The sequence below is a fragment of the Apteryx rowi genome, unplaced genomic scaffold (genome assembly GCF_003343035.1).
Source record: "Apteryx rowi isolate R43461 unplaced genomic scaffold, aptRow1 scaffold_217, whole genome shotgun sequence".
Classification (NCBI taxonomy): Eukaryota; Metazoa; Chordata; class Aves; order Apterygiformes; family Apterygidae; genus Apteryx; species Apteryx rowi.
In genome coordinates, this window is record NW_020448497.1 from 1165465 (window position 1) to 1182407 (window position 16943).

At 38.4% G+C, this 16943-nt stretch overlaps 2 protein-coding genes across 12 annotated transcripts in view; both read right to left on the reverse strand.

Annotated features, from left to right (window-relative positions):
• Positions 1 to 3204, reverse strand: part of PLPP5 (phospholipid phosphatase 5) — a 9438-nt gene extending 6234 nt beyond the window's left edge. Inside the window, exons 1-2 of one of the 3 annotated variants that reach the window (XM_026064454.1) lie at positions 3116 to 3204; positions 143 to 383 (exon numbers count right to left, since the gene is read on the reverse strand). In XM_026064454.1, the coding sequence (XP_025920239.1) occupies positions 143 to 192 (50 nt within the window). In that variant the 5' untranslated portion in view covers positions 193 to 383; positions 3116 to 3204. Of the gene's footprint in view, positions 1 to 142; positions 408 to 3115 lie in introns of those variants that run through there. The other 2 variants (XM_026064455.1, XM_026064453.1) reach the window with 2 other exon arrangements.
• NSD3 (nuclear receptor binding SET domain protein 3) overlaps positions 412 to 16943 on the reverse strand; it is a 53296-nt gene continuing 36764 nt past the window's right edge. For 3 of the 9 annotated variants that reach the window (XM_026064445.1, XM_026064443.1, XM_026064444.1), the window contains 9 exons: positions 16621 to 16777; positions 15833 to 16035; positions 15252 to 15364; positions 14145 to 14414; positions 10460 to 10576; positions 9661 to 9802; positions 8545 to 8651; positions 7646 to 7850; positions 412 to 6124 (listed from right to left, as the gene is read on the reverse strand). In XM_026064445.1, coding sequence (XP_025920230.1) covers positions 5883 to 6124; positions 7646 to 7850; positions 8545 to 8651; positions 9661 to 9802; positions 10460 to 10576; positions 14145 to 14414; positions 15252 to 15364; positions 15833 to 16035; positions 16621 to 16777 — 1556 coding nt within the window. In that variant the 3' untranslated portion in view covers positions 412 to 5882. Of the gene's footprint in view, positions 6125 to 7645; positions 7851 to 8544; positions 8652 to 9660; positions 9803 to 10459; positions 10577 to 10972; positions 12824 to 12845; positions 13556 to 14144; positions 14415 to 15251; positions 15365 to 15832; positions 16036 to 16620; positions 16778 to 16943 lie in introns of those variants that run through there. The other 6 variants (XR_003253297.1, XM_026064446.1, XR_003253298.1 and 3 more) reach the window with 6 other exon arrangements.

Consider the following 16943-nt stretch of genomic DNA (forward strand, 5'->3'; position numbering starts at 1 on the left):
TTTTTTTTTGCAAAGCTGCCAACAGCCGCTGCCAGAGGTTCAGCGAGAGCAAACCCGAGCAGAAACCCGCCTCCCCTGGACGTGCTTTGCAGAGTCAAAAGCGGGGACGTGCAGCTGAGCTCTCGGCCTTGCATCTCTTTACCAGGCTGGGGGCGTTTCTGCAGCACTTCGACAGTTCAGAGGCGACTGCATCTAACCCAGGCGGGTGCAGAACTTGAGCCTTCCCCGCTATTACCCCTGTCGCTGCCAGCAGCAGCTGCCGTGGTGCGCCCCAAGCCCCCCGCGCGCCGGGAAGCTGCTCTGCTCGTCAGATGGCACTCACGAAGCACCTTCGCACACCGCCAGCGCCAGAGTTGGGCGTTCCGCTCTGCGCGCTGCGCTGACTGCGAAGGATGAGAAAGCATTCATTCCTCATTGGAACATTCAGAACAATTTATTGAAGTCAACCTCAAGCAAAATTTTAAATCAGTGGAATGTCATTAAAAACCTTTCCAAATTAATCCTCACGGAAGCAAAAACACATCTGAATTCCAAAGTATTTGTAAAATAAAAAAGGCAACATCTCAGTAAATATAATGTACAAAAATTATAGGTTCCTACCATCACACACATTCAGTAAGAAGCTAAAATATTACAGGCAATTCTAAATACACTATAACTAGTTGACAATAAGCTATCTATATACAGGTTAACCAAGCTTTACAGGTTTCACACTATGCAAGAGAACATAGGCCAAACAACAAAACCCCCAAAATATTTTATATCTCAAAGTCTATGCGGCAACATCAAGTCATAATACAGTAATGCCCCAGTGGAACATCGCCCGGGAAATTTAACACTACTTTGTTAGTGTCAAGAGCTTCTAGTCAACTTCCAAAAACTCTTAAGATATTGACTTCAGTGAATATTGATGCTTTGCTATTAAAGACTCAAGTGATTTAGTTAAAATAACATTTCACAGAATCTACAAAGTTTGTTACAGATAAACAAAGTCTACAGAAATAACGACTCTACAAAGGTCATTGTTACAGATAAAGATTACATGGAAATGAAAACAGAATCTGTAGGTATCTGTGTTGTGCAATATCACTCGTGTGGAAACAAATGGTTTAGTTTCTCATAGCAACCCCAAGTATGCACATACCCTTATAGAAAACAAAAAAACCTTATTACTAGCCAGTTGAAACAGTTATTTATCATCTTGTTTTCTGTGGCAACATGATCAGTTTAAAAATGAAAGATGACACTACAAATGAGATACAGTTCAACCAATGAATATGAAACAATTTTTTCATCCAGTCTGTTTATAAATCAAAAGTGAACAAGAATTCCTCAAAAATGTTCAGTGCTAGGCTATGCAAGAGATGTCTGGGAGAGGATCAAACACATAGCCATCTTTTTTTCAAGCTGGAAGAGACACCATTAGAAAAGGCAGCTTTCTTAGTCTTGTGCACAAAAAACAAAAACAAAAAACCCACGCAGTTAGTACCACATGAGAAACAGTGAATGAATGAATGGCTTTGGCAAATTCATACGCATTTTCCCTTTTTGTTTTCACATTAATTACATAAGTCTTCTATGCAAAGCACAGATACATAGTTTCAGCTTAATAATCCCCCGTCTCTCTCCAGAGCAGTGAGATATCCCCTCACAGGGGTAATAAGGACCTGAGTTTGCCACTCAGGAATAGAATATGATAGGAAACAGCAAATTTTTTCAGAACAACATTTTGAATACATCCAAGGTTTAGGAGTGTATCGCAAGTGCAAATGTTTTTGCTACACAAAAATAAATGGTAGGGTAAAGTTGATGGGAAACTGAAAGCAACAGGACATAGGGTTGGTGTGTCTCATGCAACACATTTCTTCAACATACATAAGTCTGAGACATCTGCTTTGAAAATCTCTCCCATTTGCCATACACTGTACACTGGGAGCAGAAAGTAATTTCAGGAAAGTTAAAGACATTTTCAATGTAGTATACAAAAAAGTTATGTATAAATAAAAAAGCTGTATAAGGAACTGCAGAGCTTCAAGTACATTAAACCCTGAATTCAATGAGGCAGAGGTTTCAATGTTAAAGTGACTACTTCGTACCAGCGTTGGACATCCCCCCCTCTTCCCACCCTCCTCCCCGACCCTACCCAAATATTTCTGTAAAGTTTCAATATATACAGATTTTATGCTCACTGTTAATTATGTCTAGTAATTGTGTCTTTCCCATTCTACCCAGAAATTAAGATATAATAAATTTTTAGCAGAAAGGCCAAAATTTAACATTCCAGCCCTATCATTCCGTTTTAACAGATTCTCTAAGACCATGGTGGTGAACACAGAAGGTAATTTGCCCACAAAACCATCTTTAATTGCCTTTGTCCTGAGCTGCAAACGCCTTTAAGTCTTACAGCCTACTGATAAGACAAGTCTATACTAATAATCCGAAAGCTACAATAACTAATGCTTGCACCATGTATTTAGAAAATTGTAGTAACTAGCCATGGCACCATTTGGCCATGGCCTGCAGAACTTCTGCTCTGTGCTAAGGTGCATACTGTATAGTAAAAGCTCCAGTAAACAACAAAATCCTGTTAACTTCACAGAGCAGCTCAGATATTGCATTACTATATAGATAACACAAACTAGAGTCAGGTGTTCACCAGAAACACGATACTATCTCAAATATTTAAGACAAAAGTAAGGGAAAGGTGTGATTGCGTGTTCCAGTTAAGGAACAGCTGACAATTTTGAACAGCGTATTAAAAAACTCAACTGAAAACACCAGCAGCTCTGTAGATTTCTCCTCAACCTCAGCATAAAACGACTACAGCCCTAAACTGCCCAATATTACTTCCTTATCTCACTTGAGAGACCGCAAATTTAATTCAACAGCTGATTCCCCCCTCTGCTGATGCCAGTTAATCAAAATACCACTGTTAAATCTTTTCCTGAAAATGGAATTGCATTATTGTTCTATTCAGTTTATGAAGATGTGGTTAAAATGTGTATTTTAACATTTTGTGTGTTCAGTATATAGAACAAACCCACTACAATTCTCAGTTTACTTTGAATTAGATGTTTTCTTATTTCAGAAAGTTTAAATCTTTCAAAAGATTCACCTTCTCTCCAATAGTGTGAAATCCAGTCCAAGCTTTTTGTTCGTCAGCTGTAAAAGCATATAAACCAATCTCCTGTTTTCCCTGTTAAGTCCAAGCTCAAATGTTGGCTGCTCTAATGAATCATTTTTTCGTAGAAAAATAAAAGGAGCACCTGTGAGAAGTTTGAAAACAAAGTTAACCACGATATCAAATGTCACGGCAGAGGAGTAGCAACAGGCCTCATAACTCTTAGCATCTTACGAAGTTTTTAAGCCTTCTGCGAACCTTCCCGTGTTCTTCGATAACCAGCACACCGGCACGTCGCAGCCGCACACTTCGCGTGGCAATGAGTGGTTGGTGGCTACGGTCTGCTCACGGCCGTTTCAAACGCTCGTGAAGTCGTTCGGGCACCACCACACTATTCCTCTCCGTGCAGCAAGTCACCATTAACACAGAGTGGAAAAAAGCACGTAGGTACACTCACACTATATAGTATTTGCAATATTTAGAATGCTCTGACTTTCCAAGAGAAAAATCATTGGAACATTACCAAGCCTAATACATAATACAAAGTAAACACATCAGGCCTTATAGACACTGTAGCAAGAGCTATGTTTGGAATTTCTGAAAAGGTTAAACACCCTCTGTAAGAGCTTAAAAACAGACATTTATCACACAAAAGTGTTAAGAAAAATAAAATCCTTTTTGTAATTTTTTTTGTAAAAAATACCAAAATATAGCACTGCTCTCAAGCAAGATTAGTGTTTTAAACATTCACTTTAGTATTGACCACAAGAAGATGAAGTGCTCTGTATATCCCATTAGCCCTCTGTACCATAAACCGACCCAAAGAGATACCTACACAACTATGCAATCCAAGACACCCAAAAGCTTGTAGAAAGGCATCTGCAAAGTGTTCAGAAGATGAACTGCCAGATCAGTTAAAATGGCACAGTAGCTGCTTAAAGAGACTGTAGTGTATTTTGTAATTTTAAATTGCACACAAAACAAACATTTGTTCCCTTGTACATAAATTTGAGAAAGAGAAGGGCACCAGCCAAAGGTAGGACATGTTCCAAAATCCCACGGCCCGCTATTTTCTGGAACTGAGATGTCACCATATTCCTGCAGGTTTAGGTAAGCAGTTTTCCAGAGACAAGGTTCTTGAGAATTAAACAGCTTAATTTAGCCAAGTGCCAGCAACACGTATTAACTCCTTTCATTCACGGTTACTTTCAACACCCATTAGCAAAAAGCTATCATAAAGTTAGCTAATATCAGCATACAAATCAAAAGTACACTCTTTAACTATACCGGGGCAGGGGAAGATGCACAGTGCTTTCTAAGATTTCAGGCTAGGGTAGGAGATTCACAGAAGACTAACTTCAGCCTGGGGAAACTTACCCTCCTAGGCTCTTTGCACAGCAAATGGAGAAGGATAGGTTCTTCAGGGGAAAATTCGGACCAGGTGCCTACCTAAGCCACTTCAAAACACTTGCTGAAGGAGCCTGTCTCTCTACTGATTACAGAGGAAAGCCGAGAGATTCATCTCATGAGGTTAAAGTTGGCTGCTGTGAATACACCCCATTATGTAGATATAGAAAATACCCTGTTCATTGAAGAAGTGCTCTTGGGAAATAACTGATTCTCCTTAACTCCATTAATAATGGAGATTAAAGTTAGAAGACTTGTCTCCCTCAGCAAAAAATCTAAACATTCCATCAAAACACACACACATATATGGGGCTGATTCCTTAAGCACTCAAACTCCCTTTGAAGCTAATGGGAGCCTGAGAAGGCAATAAAGAATCACACCAATGTAATTGTCATAAAACAAGTACAGACTTGGCAGATGACAAATACATATGCACAAAACAATCCAGCATCTAATGAAGTCAGTGATAGTGCTCCCACTGGCAGGGTTAAGACTTCAGTTATGAGTGCGCTGCAGTATGTGACTGAGGCCAGAAGGCTCTCCTAACTAGGCAGGTTTTCCAAATTAGGTGGGGCAGAGAAGTGAACATTGTGCAATTAAGCTCTTTCTGAACTTCCTCCTGTCTGCAAACACCACTGATTACAGCTCTCAAGCAAGGAACCATGATTTTTTCCCTTTTAAAAAGTGTTAAACCTTGTGTTACAAACACTTCCAAAAAGCCATACACCTGATTTCTCATAGGGAAAGCTTTACAATAATATTCATAAGTTAACATGATATATAACCTACCTTCTCAAAATGCCTTTAAGAGATAAGTACTGGAATGGAGGCATTTCACTGTCACCTGGTCTGAAACCCACATCTGTCTTTATGGCAGCTGAATGTTACACAGAGTGGGGAGGATTTATTCTTCTCTCATAAACTAGACATAAAAATTACGTTGGCTTTGCTATTTTTTTAAAGACATGCTGACTGATCAAAACCAGATCCTCAACATCCTTTAAAAATTAAATAAATAAATATGTTGCTATGCTTTGCTTTCTACACTCAAAGAACATATTTTAAACAGAATATTCTTCTCACTGTCAAAAGGTCTACTTTTTTTCTTAAGAAGGCCAAGATGTTCCTGTTTTCCAACAGTAAGAGCTGCTGTAGCACATTCAAGGGTAAAAGAAAGACCAAACAACAAAAAACAAACATCACTGCCTGCTTCTGCTGGCTAAGATTAAATGGTCCCATTCCCAGTTCAAACAAGGCGGCTCTGATGATAAAGACTGAATGTGTCAATAGCAGTCTCTTCAAGTTCATCACCTATTTGCCCCTCTTCTCCCCTCCCTTGCTTTTCAAGCAAATTCATTCCTTTGCTTCTTCTACAGGATTCTGTGATTCCAATTTGCACTTTATCTTGTTCCAGTATTCAGGTGCCACAGGAGATTGGGGGTCATGTGTGGAGCAGCAGAAACGGCCATCCAACGCTGATGCCACCAAGGCTCCCTTCTCATGATCTTTACAGAATGAATGAGGGCAAAACTCACAGAATGAAACTGCAGGATTGCTACAGATGTCGCACTGATGCCACGGACATTCCCACTTTCCTGAAGATGGAAGGGGAAGGAAGAAGAGAGACAGGAAGCTGAGATTAGTGCATTTGGGGGCTGGTACTGGCCTTTAATCCTTATTCCATGTAGTAATCGTTCAGAAGAATGCAAACAAAGTTCCAAAAATCAGCTCTTAGTATAGTTGCTAAATCTGCTTTTCACTTGCAAGAATCTGACTGGAAACCATTCTTGGACATTTTGCTTTTTTTAGGCCTCATTTGGCTCAAAACATTGCTGTATATATAACTTGAGCTTAAAATAGCTGTCAACCTCTTTTGGCATCAAGACACCACATCTCCTTGCAAGATGGAGAGTTTGTTTTGTGCATTGTTCTGATTTGTGAACATCTGTTTTATTGTTCTGGAAAGAGCAACCACTCAGATGTGTATCAAGCTTTAGCTGAACTGCACTGTTCTTTAATGTAGAAAACAAAATGGATTAGTTTTGAAAAATAACTGAGAAATGGCTCAAAGTTAGGTAAAAACATATTTGAGCATAAACAAACAGATTCCCCAAACCATTCAGACATGTATTTGAATGACCACGCGCTGAATTGTCAGACAGCACAAGTATATATAATCCAGCTAAAAGTAACTTCAGTGACACTTGGACACAATAGCAAAAAGCTTTTGTTTTTTTCTTTTTGCTGTTGTGTCCAAGTGTCACTGAAGTTACTTTTAGCTGGATTACTGTTGAGAAACAGACGGCACTCTCCTTCACAGGGACATGACATACTGCATGTACAACGTGCAAAGACCCATGTCCCAAAAAGCAAGAACACACACAAAACAAAACCAAAAAACCCTAACTGAAGTTGCTCTTGGTGATAAGATGCAGTCATTTCTTTTTCCAGCAAAAAAGCTATTTTGAGGAAAGCTTCCATGCTTATAATATGCTGAAAAGGCACATAAATTGAACTTCACTCATGACAGCCTTCTGATTAATTTAAGCATAGACTAATCTGTACTTCCAATTATTTTCATTAAAGCCCTTGTAATCAGGAAGATTAAGATGAGGACTTTTAAAAGACCCTGCAACTGGCTAATATGTTGCATTACTGGATAATTTAAGCCATAGCTACAGAGAAGTATACCTTTACGTGGAAAAAAAATCATATAGAAGATACATGCATCAGGATATAGTAGAGAGTTTAAACGCAGTTACTGATTAATTGAGCCTTATATGTTACACTTAGTATGTCAACAGTTTGAACTATCATGGGATTTGCACTTGGCAACCCTAGGAGAGCAAGATGATGCTTATATTTCAATCAAAATAAAAGAAGGAAATTTGATCCAAGAAAGAAAGGCATCAAGAAGAATAATAAAACTATTACAATGCCCCTCTCTCCACTGGTTCTTATTTAGGAATACTACCACCTGATACATTTCTCAAAACAAGCTGTATGGCAAAGACAGATATGCTACGTTTAATATAAATGGATACTGCAATTCAGCTCAGACATCGTCTTTCTGCAGAAAGGAAAAGATCAATAGGAAGCCATATAAATGCTCTTACCAAAAGGTGGTTGAGTCAAGTTAAGGCATAGGAGGTGGTATGCTTTGGGACAGTCCTTTTTATCACACATGACTAGTTCTCCCCCATCTCCACACTGGAAACAGTTGTCTTCATGCATCTGCTTCTGTTCTGTTTTTATTTTCCGTTTCTTCTGCTTTAATTTTGCATTCTTCACCTTTTCCTCATTTGCTGTTGCAAATGCTGTCTAGTGATTACAAACACAACATACAGTTACCTTATAAACCCCCTGCATCGAAATAAATTTAATCAACTTTGGGCTATTTGCATGACATCCTCAAATTAAATCTACTCTGCTTAAAAAAGTTTAAGCAATGAAAGCCATGCAAACGGATTTCAATTAATAATCTGGTAAATTTTTTCATGGTAATATCCAGAGAACGCTTTGCTGTAATGGGAGGTTTATTTGCACGTTCAGTTTCTTTCTCAAAACAACTTTTGTACAACAGCGACAAGATTTGTATCACTACTGTCCCCTGCTAGGGAGGATGCATCGCAAATGCAGATTAACATCAGGGCAAGTAACTTTTTTAGAATAATGCACGACAGCAAGGCAGGCTCTTGAGTCCCCCAAGTATACCTGGAATGTCACAGTGTCATAGCAGAAAGATGACAAGTAAAGTTTTTTGTTTTTTAAAAAGAGGAGGGCGCCTTCAGCACATATAAGACTTATTCCCCCAGCTGATAGCATGGCGGCTGATTTCTCTTCTCCATCCCAGAGGCAACACAAGTTTCGTAACTCTAAAATCTTTGGCGACTTTCAAGGGTGGAAAGCATTAAACAGATTAAGGTAAAAGGTTAAACAAAACAAAGACCTCTCTTTGCCCTCCTCTCTAGAGCTCTAGATTTAGGAGAAGCAGCTTCAATTTTCATCCATGTACCTTTGGGCGCACTCCCAGAAAGCCACTGCAGTTTTCTGCTCCACAATGACATTCAGTCCTACCATTGCCAAGGCAATCCAAATTATAATTAAATGTTAACTCCATTCCTAAAATGTAAAGAAAAACAATTCATCCACACAGATATTGATGAAAGACAGGCTTGTGACAATGACACATCATACAGTCTGTGAGAAATTAGCAGCAATATGTTTTTAAAAGCTCTAGCTTGAAATGCTGCATTGATTTCAGAAACACTGAGTGACAAAGGGTCTCAGGGAAGGCAAACTTGAGAAATTTTTAGAATAGAGATGGATTATAAATTTAGCCAAATTCTGAAGAAAATACTACTCGTTTTTGTTTTATAATCACACTGAATGGTAATTCAGATAATTATAGGGCTAGAGAATCACAGACTCGTTGAGGTTGGAACCACGGGAGATCATCTAGTCCAAACCCCCTCCTCAAAGCAAGTCGACTAAAAGAGGAATCTTTACTCATACTTCTAATCACAAACCTAGTATTGAGATTGTACTTCCTTTTAACTTTTTTTTTTTGTAGACCACATTACGGTAACAATTCTTTTCACATGCTGTGCCAGTATTTTTTGTACATGACAAATATAAGTTACTCTTTTCAGCATGGGACAAAGTTTCCCTTTTGCTCTTGGTTTTTATGCAAGTGCCAGCACATCTTTACACGTACCAAATTCTGTGTAGATCTGATGTAGGCAGCAGCTATTCTATCATATAGTCTCAGTTTAAACAGTAGACCAGGTAAAACATTTAATGCAGAGAGATTATACCACATCAGATAAATATTGGTGAAAGGATCAATGCTATATAAAATGAAATGTTTACATGATAAACAGTTAACATTGTACTTTGTAGCAAACCCCTTTATATTTTTAACAGCGGTTTTCCTTTTCAAACTATTTCAAATTATAATTCCTGTTGAAACTAGAACTTATAAATATTTGTCTCCACACCAATGAATGAAAAAGTTCCTGTATATGTCACTGTCATTAAGCAACTTCAGAGAAGAAAGAAAAATGGGTAAGTTGGGAATTTTGCCATTTTAAGAGGAAAGTAATCATGCAAAATAGTGCCGTCTTTTTACCTGCAGGAATATCACAGAGAGCAAAAAGTCCAACTCTAATATCACCATTCACTGTCCATTTCTGTGTTTCACAGTTTGGATTACAACTATGGTTCATAAAACGAGAATAATTCCCCTTTGGGCCAGCATCTATTATTCGGTCCTTCAAACAGAAAGATAAACACGTTTAGTACTGACAAACAAAAAAAGCTTCCCACTAACAAGTGATTATTTATGTCTAGGGCAGCAAAAAATACGCTTATTTTCAATTAGTTAAAAGTGATAAGCTTTCCCTACAGAGTAAATTTTAGCAAAAAGTGTCTGAATATTTGTGCTTGCAGAAGTGAAATAGGCATGGAATGAGCAACATGAGACACAGGCTTCCAATTTCATCTCTTCAACCATTCCACTCAAGAGACACAAAGATGTTATCCTCCTACCAACACCTGATTGCCAGCTGGAAATACGCTGGCATTGCCATGAACTTTTAACTGGCTGCCTATGTTCCACTGTAAGTTTTACTGAAGAGCTCTGCAAAAGCACTATGCATTGAATAGGTCATATAAACTAATTTCTTCACTCCACAAAAAATTACCCCAACTGGATCAAACCTGAGACAAAATAAATCCATAAATTAGGCATAAACAGACGACTTCAATTTGTGTACATTAGCTAGAAACTAAACTCATCTGGTTCAGTCTAGGCAAAAGTTCTCAGACTGAAGTACCACGTTTCAAACACGGAATGATGATTCTGTTGGATTTTCTACCTAGTTTCAACCATAAACACAGTTTATACTGGATGGAGATGTAATATTTACCTTTGTAACAGTTAACATATAAAAATTGGTTACACTGTTTTCATGGGCACGTTTGATCCGCAACCTGCACTCTTCTTCATCAATTAGCTCACCAACATATTCGTTCACAAATTCACCCTGAAAAATAGAGGAAAAAAATTAAAAATACATACTTACTGCTTCTTATGACTACAGATAGAGGGAAGCAGCACAGAAAATAATGCGCTCCCTATCATATGCTGCAATACTCACAAAAAGCATTAAACTTCTTGCATCTAGTAGGTAATACGTGATTAAGTAGATGTGCACACTGGGTACTTATCATCTAAGCAATAACCCCACTCAAAGTAAAAAAGGCAGCATTGGAAACAACACTGTTTCTGTATTCAATAACAGCTCAAGACACTACATAAGTCATATCTGGTAGTTCACTAGAATCCTTTTAAGTCTCATGCTTTAAAAAGGATAATGTGAAAATACTCAAAGAATCCTAAGACAACAGGAACTATTACAATGGCAAATATTTTCACTATATAGTATTCAACAGTTCGTTTTTATTAGGATTTTTAATAGTCGATAATAAGCTTTGGAAAGTCTGCAGTAACAAAGTTTTAATGAAACACAAATTATACAAAAACTGACTTAAAATTAATCACTAAAAACATGTTTAAAAGTAGGCCTTCAGGCCAACAGCGTGTCCCCAACTTTTACATAACGGAATTTAAAATAGCTGGGACATGATGATACCTTGATACAAGGGGGTAAATACTCAGCACACCGAGCATCACTTTATCAAGATAGTCAGTTGTTGATGGGTAAAAACACTGTAAAAAATAGCTATTTGATACACTCAAATTCAAGTGTCCAACAAGCACCTGGTATTTCAAGAACAACTCTCACGAAATACAGTACAACAGGGTAACCACCGCTATATTGTCAGCCATGCTCAGGGACAGACGCCTGGGCAAGCTCAGAGCAGTCAGCTCCTCTGAAGGACGCTGAAGGGCTCCAGAGAGCAACGTCTGTCTTTGCTTGACCATGTTCGTGGATGTCAACTCAAACACAAAAGAAGAAAACAGTAAATGGAAGGGGCAGAGGTTGAAATCAGGCAGCTGGAGTGATGTTTGCAAGAGGTACCTAAACAACTCAGAAGCCCAGCACTCATTAAGACTGATTTAAGGTTTTTAAATAGCCTGACTCCTTTCTAAAGCACATTCACTTGGATCAAGTCACTTGGATGCTTCTGAAAATCTTAGCCTGAATCAAAAAAAAAAAAAAAAAGTTCCTTGTCACCACCAAGTTGCTCTCTGTTCAGCCTACGTGTTTGGGAACAGCTGCACGACACAACAGATTCATGGACCATTTTTCAGTAAAGCTCCTACAGGACACAAATGCATTTCTGTAATTTACATGTTAAATTCACAGGAACTCTGCCATAAAAAAACAAAACCTGCTATAAACATTTACCATGTACTTGGGATAGGAATAATCATAGTGTATTAAAAGGTTTTTAAACACAGATTTTCTACCCATTATTATTTCCTCTAGCTACTTGTTGATAAGCCAGTTAGGTATGCATAGATTAAAGTCCCAAATGCAGTCAAGGGCTTCCACTTCTAACTGAGGTGGAGGTTAATACAGACTCCTCTCTGAAACCGATTTGATAATACACCTCCAGTATCACCCTTCATAAGGGTGCACTTGTCATTTGAACTGCTACACAAGATTTCTCTATGTCAGATTTCTAGAGACTGTAAACTACATTTCTAAACAAAGCCAAGGAGGTAGATATCTAATGAAAATGGACAAAAGCAAAGAATTCACAGTTGAAATTACTATACATGAGCCCAAAGTTTTCATCCTGACTTTGCAGGATCTCTTTAGTGGATTACCCTACATGCTACCTACGAATAATATATAAACATCACATCACTTAATGATTTAAGAATCAGTTCGGAATCTCTTTGCTTTTATCTATACGTTCTGATTACATTTGAAGCTAAACACATCATCCAATAGTGATTATCCAATCCAAAACGTCACAGCAGAATTTCCAGTCTGGAGAGCAGCCAGTTTCTTTCTATAGAGAAGTGCAGTGTAATCCTTACATCAAGTTAAAGTCCACCAAAACTATGCGATGCATCTTCATGAGGAGAAGTTCCAGGACATTTTTGCTATTAAGATGAGTTCAAATTCAAAGTGAAGAAAATAGGAAGGCAACCAAGAACAAAAGAGTTCTCTAGAGCAGATTCTTGAGGATGTGGGTCAAATGACAAAAACAACGTGTCTTCAAGTCTTAAACTGTCCAATTCCATCTGTGGCCATAGCTGCATCTTCCACTTTTCAGGTGTGCTCAGCCATCTCCTTGTTCAGAAACAACGAAGCCTGCATGAGTAAGAGCAAAACACACATCCGTCCATCAGATCCAATCCTCTGCCTGGCAAGTTAAAGCAGACGTGAAATCCAGGCCCATCATCCTCATGCTTGCCTCGAAGTACAGCAAGACTGCAATCCAGTTAGAAGAGGATTCTCACACTTAGATATGCAAGTGTAAGATTTTGTTTTTCCATATCAACTGTCGCAAATCCCACCTGAATCCCAGACTGGTATCCCCAGGAATACAGTGCAGCGATACAGTGTAAAGGAAAACCAAAATGATCCGTATCCAATGACTTTCTGACAGTCAGGGAAAAGTACTCCCATTCCCCCACCTCACTCTGACCTCATCCACTAGCACTCTTTTAAAGATGCCAACCATTCTAATATTTATTCCAAAGTCCTTAATATTTCCTGAGGCTAATCAGTCCTTGCTGCTTTTTGTTTTAACAGCAGCATCACTTCCACCAACAGAAATCTCTGTATCTTCATTATTCTTCTCTGCCTTCTTGAACTTTAAGAACCTTAAAAGTTTGTTGTCCAGTGCAGCCCGATCACCTCAAGCCTTTCATTAATCCCCTGCGAGTTCTTCTGAAATAAATCCAGGCTGAAGAGTTGAACGCCAAGGAGGGTGAGATAGCTGCCTTGTTACCAGACGTCTGTAAGAGTAATACTGCAACCCCTCCCACTCCAAACAATCGGCTACTGGGAAAATGCAGTGAGCATGTTACTGTGTAACATCTTAAAAAGAAAAGGTGAAGGAAAGACTTAAAAATAACCCCCTGAAAAGAGGCTCACAATTCAAGCTGCCCTCCACCCACCCTTTGAGATTCTCTTGTATCTTGTGATTGTCATTTGCTGTGCTTACAATAAGGGTGAGGGGATGAAAATAAAAATAGGCAACTTATTTTGCCATCCCTCTAAGATTTATCCACCTTTTATAGCCTTATTTAGGCAAAGAAATCATTATTATTTTTTTCCAGACTGCTCTCCCCTCTTTTCCAAGTCAGTGAGAAAACACATGCATGCTCTTTCCTCCTAGAGGCATGAGACAGTCAACTCTTCCCCTCCATCAACAGAATTCACAAATTCACAATCAGCTGAAACTTATTTCTGTAAGTACCAGTTAAGACACTTCTGACAGATCAGCTAAGCAGATTTCACTATTACTTCTTCACCTACAAAACTTTCATATCTTTTTAATACAAAACACTGACTTTAAAGTGCTGAAATTTTTGTATGCATTCACTTAAGATACACAAAGTTGCAGCGTTCTCATAAACAAAATCATGCTAATGACTAGCACAGCATTTGTCCTTTGTAATTCTACCTTTTTAATGTTCCTTTTTGTCCTGAGACCCCATCCACGTCGATCAGTTTTTATGATTTCAGCATCAGGGTAGAGTCTTTTGGTGAAACACTGGTTCTGACATCGCTCTCCTGCTGGGCAAACCTGCGGATGGCACTCATACTGTAGCATCCTGTTCAGACACTCTGATTCTAGGCCACAGGGGTTCTCATCAGATGGCTTGCAGTTACAGCGAGGGATTTCTGATAGATCAGCTACCTGAATCTGAACCTTTCCTATTACCTTGTTGGACTGCAGGACAAAGCGAAAAGAAAGAATAAATGATGAAGACTGCACACAGAACATGAAACAGCTTTATTTGAGGCCTGTCATGATCTGACTTGAGAGGGCAAGTAATTATTACATAGCTATTTTTCCACTAAAACCTTTTTGTAGGATAGTGTGTCACAACAAATGTACTTCTCTGCAATCTAAAAGCAAACACATGCATGAACTTTTACAGGTGGCATCTGTTGCCACTCAACTGTTAATTTAATCAGGGGCATACAGTGTTCAGAGAAGCCAGTAGTAAGTCACATAAGTGAAGACCGTCAGATAAAATGCATGACTCCAGACAACACAGTATGAGTCACTCCCCAGCACAGTTACTGGTATAATGACTCTTTCAAAATACACAAAGTTTATCAGATGCATCACTGGGATTTCTTTCAACTAAAATTAAAAACATTAAGTGAACACCAAGACCTACACGTCCAAAATTGCTGCCAAAAATTACACTCTACAGTAGGTTGAGCAGTCTGCATTTGTACCAGTGTTGAGTTCAGTGTTAACAAATTTTAAGTTGTAATAGCCAGCATTTTTATTTGAGATGGATGACATCAACCTGCAGTCAAAATTCTTTATCTTAAGTAGAACTGACATTCAACTGATAAGTCTTTCACTGATCCTCTGCTAAAAGAATGTTTTATGGTACCATGTAAGGCAGAACAAAAGATTTTGAAAAGAACAGCAAAATGATTTATTTATATTTCCTTAAACTGGAATTGTCGCAAATTTTGCTTGTTTAAATACATAGCTTACTCATGCACAGAATTAAAAAAAAAAAAAAAAAAAAAAAAGTCGACTTACTTTAATATGTTTATAAGGTGGAGGTTTTCTTGAATTCCTTTCAATTTCTAATGCTTCTTTACTTTCTCTTTGTGCTTTCAGCTCCTGGAAGCGTTTTGCTGCTTCTTCAAGTGCTGTGCAAGGGAGTTCAAAATAGGAAGCAATTAGCACCAACTACTGTTAATCAAATATGTACATGTATGTATTTAAATGTATTTTTTAAAAAAGCTAGGAATAGAACTCTATGAGCAAAACACAAGCTAAAAATGAGTTATCGCAGTATATCATGAAACTATCTCCAATCAGGTACTTCTCAGTAGGTATTGAGATACTGAATGATGATCCCATGCATCAGAGCCCAAGCTCTGTCTGAACATTTCTCAATTTGTGGAAGAACTGAACTTGCCCGCAACAATACACAATGGGAAGGCACTTAAAGAAAAATATTTTTATCTGCAGTCAAGGGATCTACATAATGTTTGCAGTTTTACGTGAACACAGAACACTAGTCACATAATATTCCCATGCAGGTTAAGTGGTGATGGAGACACAAACACGTGGAACTTTTGTCATAAACCACTATAAACTTTGTTTGATTTTACCTTTCTTGAAGGTCTTGTTAATACTAGTTTGCCCCTCAGCAAAGCTTTTATCTCCTTCAACATAAGGGAAAACTCTGCCCTGGTGTACCCAATAGTAGTCATGTGAACCAAAGAAAAATACTGGGAAGTCCCCGATATCATGTTTGAGGCCCTGTATGTTGAGAGGCACAGACCTGGGATTGCAGATCTCTGCTGGCCACCACCTGAAAAAGTAGAAAAAGTAGTAAAAATCTCAGTTCTGTGAACCGGAGAAAAAAGTCTTAGCTTCTGAATCTGCCTGAGTTGCAAAGTAAAAGCTACTTTTCCTTTCTAAAAAAACTTCTGTTCTTATGCAGTCAAGGCTCCCTTTGCCAATACCTGTGAAGCACCCTGCAAAACAAAAAGCACTTCATTCTCAAAGTTCTAATTCCAATTTTTGGAAAAGTCTTATAAAAGCACACATGGCACAAGACTGAATTTCTAAGACCACCTACAAATGCTTGCATTCCTGCAAGTGACTAACAGCAAACACAAGCTAGGGCATCTCGATTCTATAAGGCAGTCCCTGATTTTCCGTATCACTATCGCACTCTACAGAGCCATTGTAAGTGCATTCAAGTATCCAGCAATGCCTGGAAAAAGCAGAAGAATTTAATTTAAAAGGTGACATCAGTGTCTGACACCACGTTAGCAAATTAGTGTATTTTCAGTTCTTGTTAACTAGGACTGAGCTGCTTTGAGTTATTTTCATGTAATTCTATACAGTACTTTAAAACTGTCGAAAGCATCAACAAAGATAGTGAACTTGCCTGTAATTTCCAAGCTTGACCCAAACAATCTGCTTGTAATGTAGTTTCTTGCCAGCTTTACAGTCATTGCAATTCCAGCATCCTTCAGGCATTTCAATGTTGAGACACTCAGGGTGAAAGGAAGCTGGGCAGGATTCACAGCACAATAGTTTTCCACCTTTAAACAAAGAAATCCTGCTTGGTTTATAGAAGTAAGGATTTGCTTTCCCCTGTGCATAGCAATTGATATTAAGTTATACATTCTATGCTTTGATCTGCCTCACAGCGAACAAATGGCAAAAGAAAGGGATCAAGTCAAACTTACAATGCTGCATTAAAAAAAG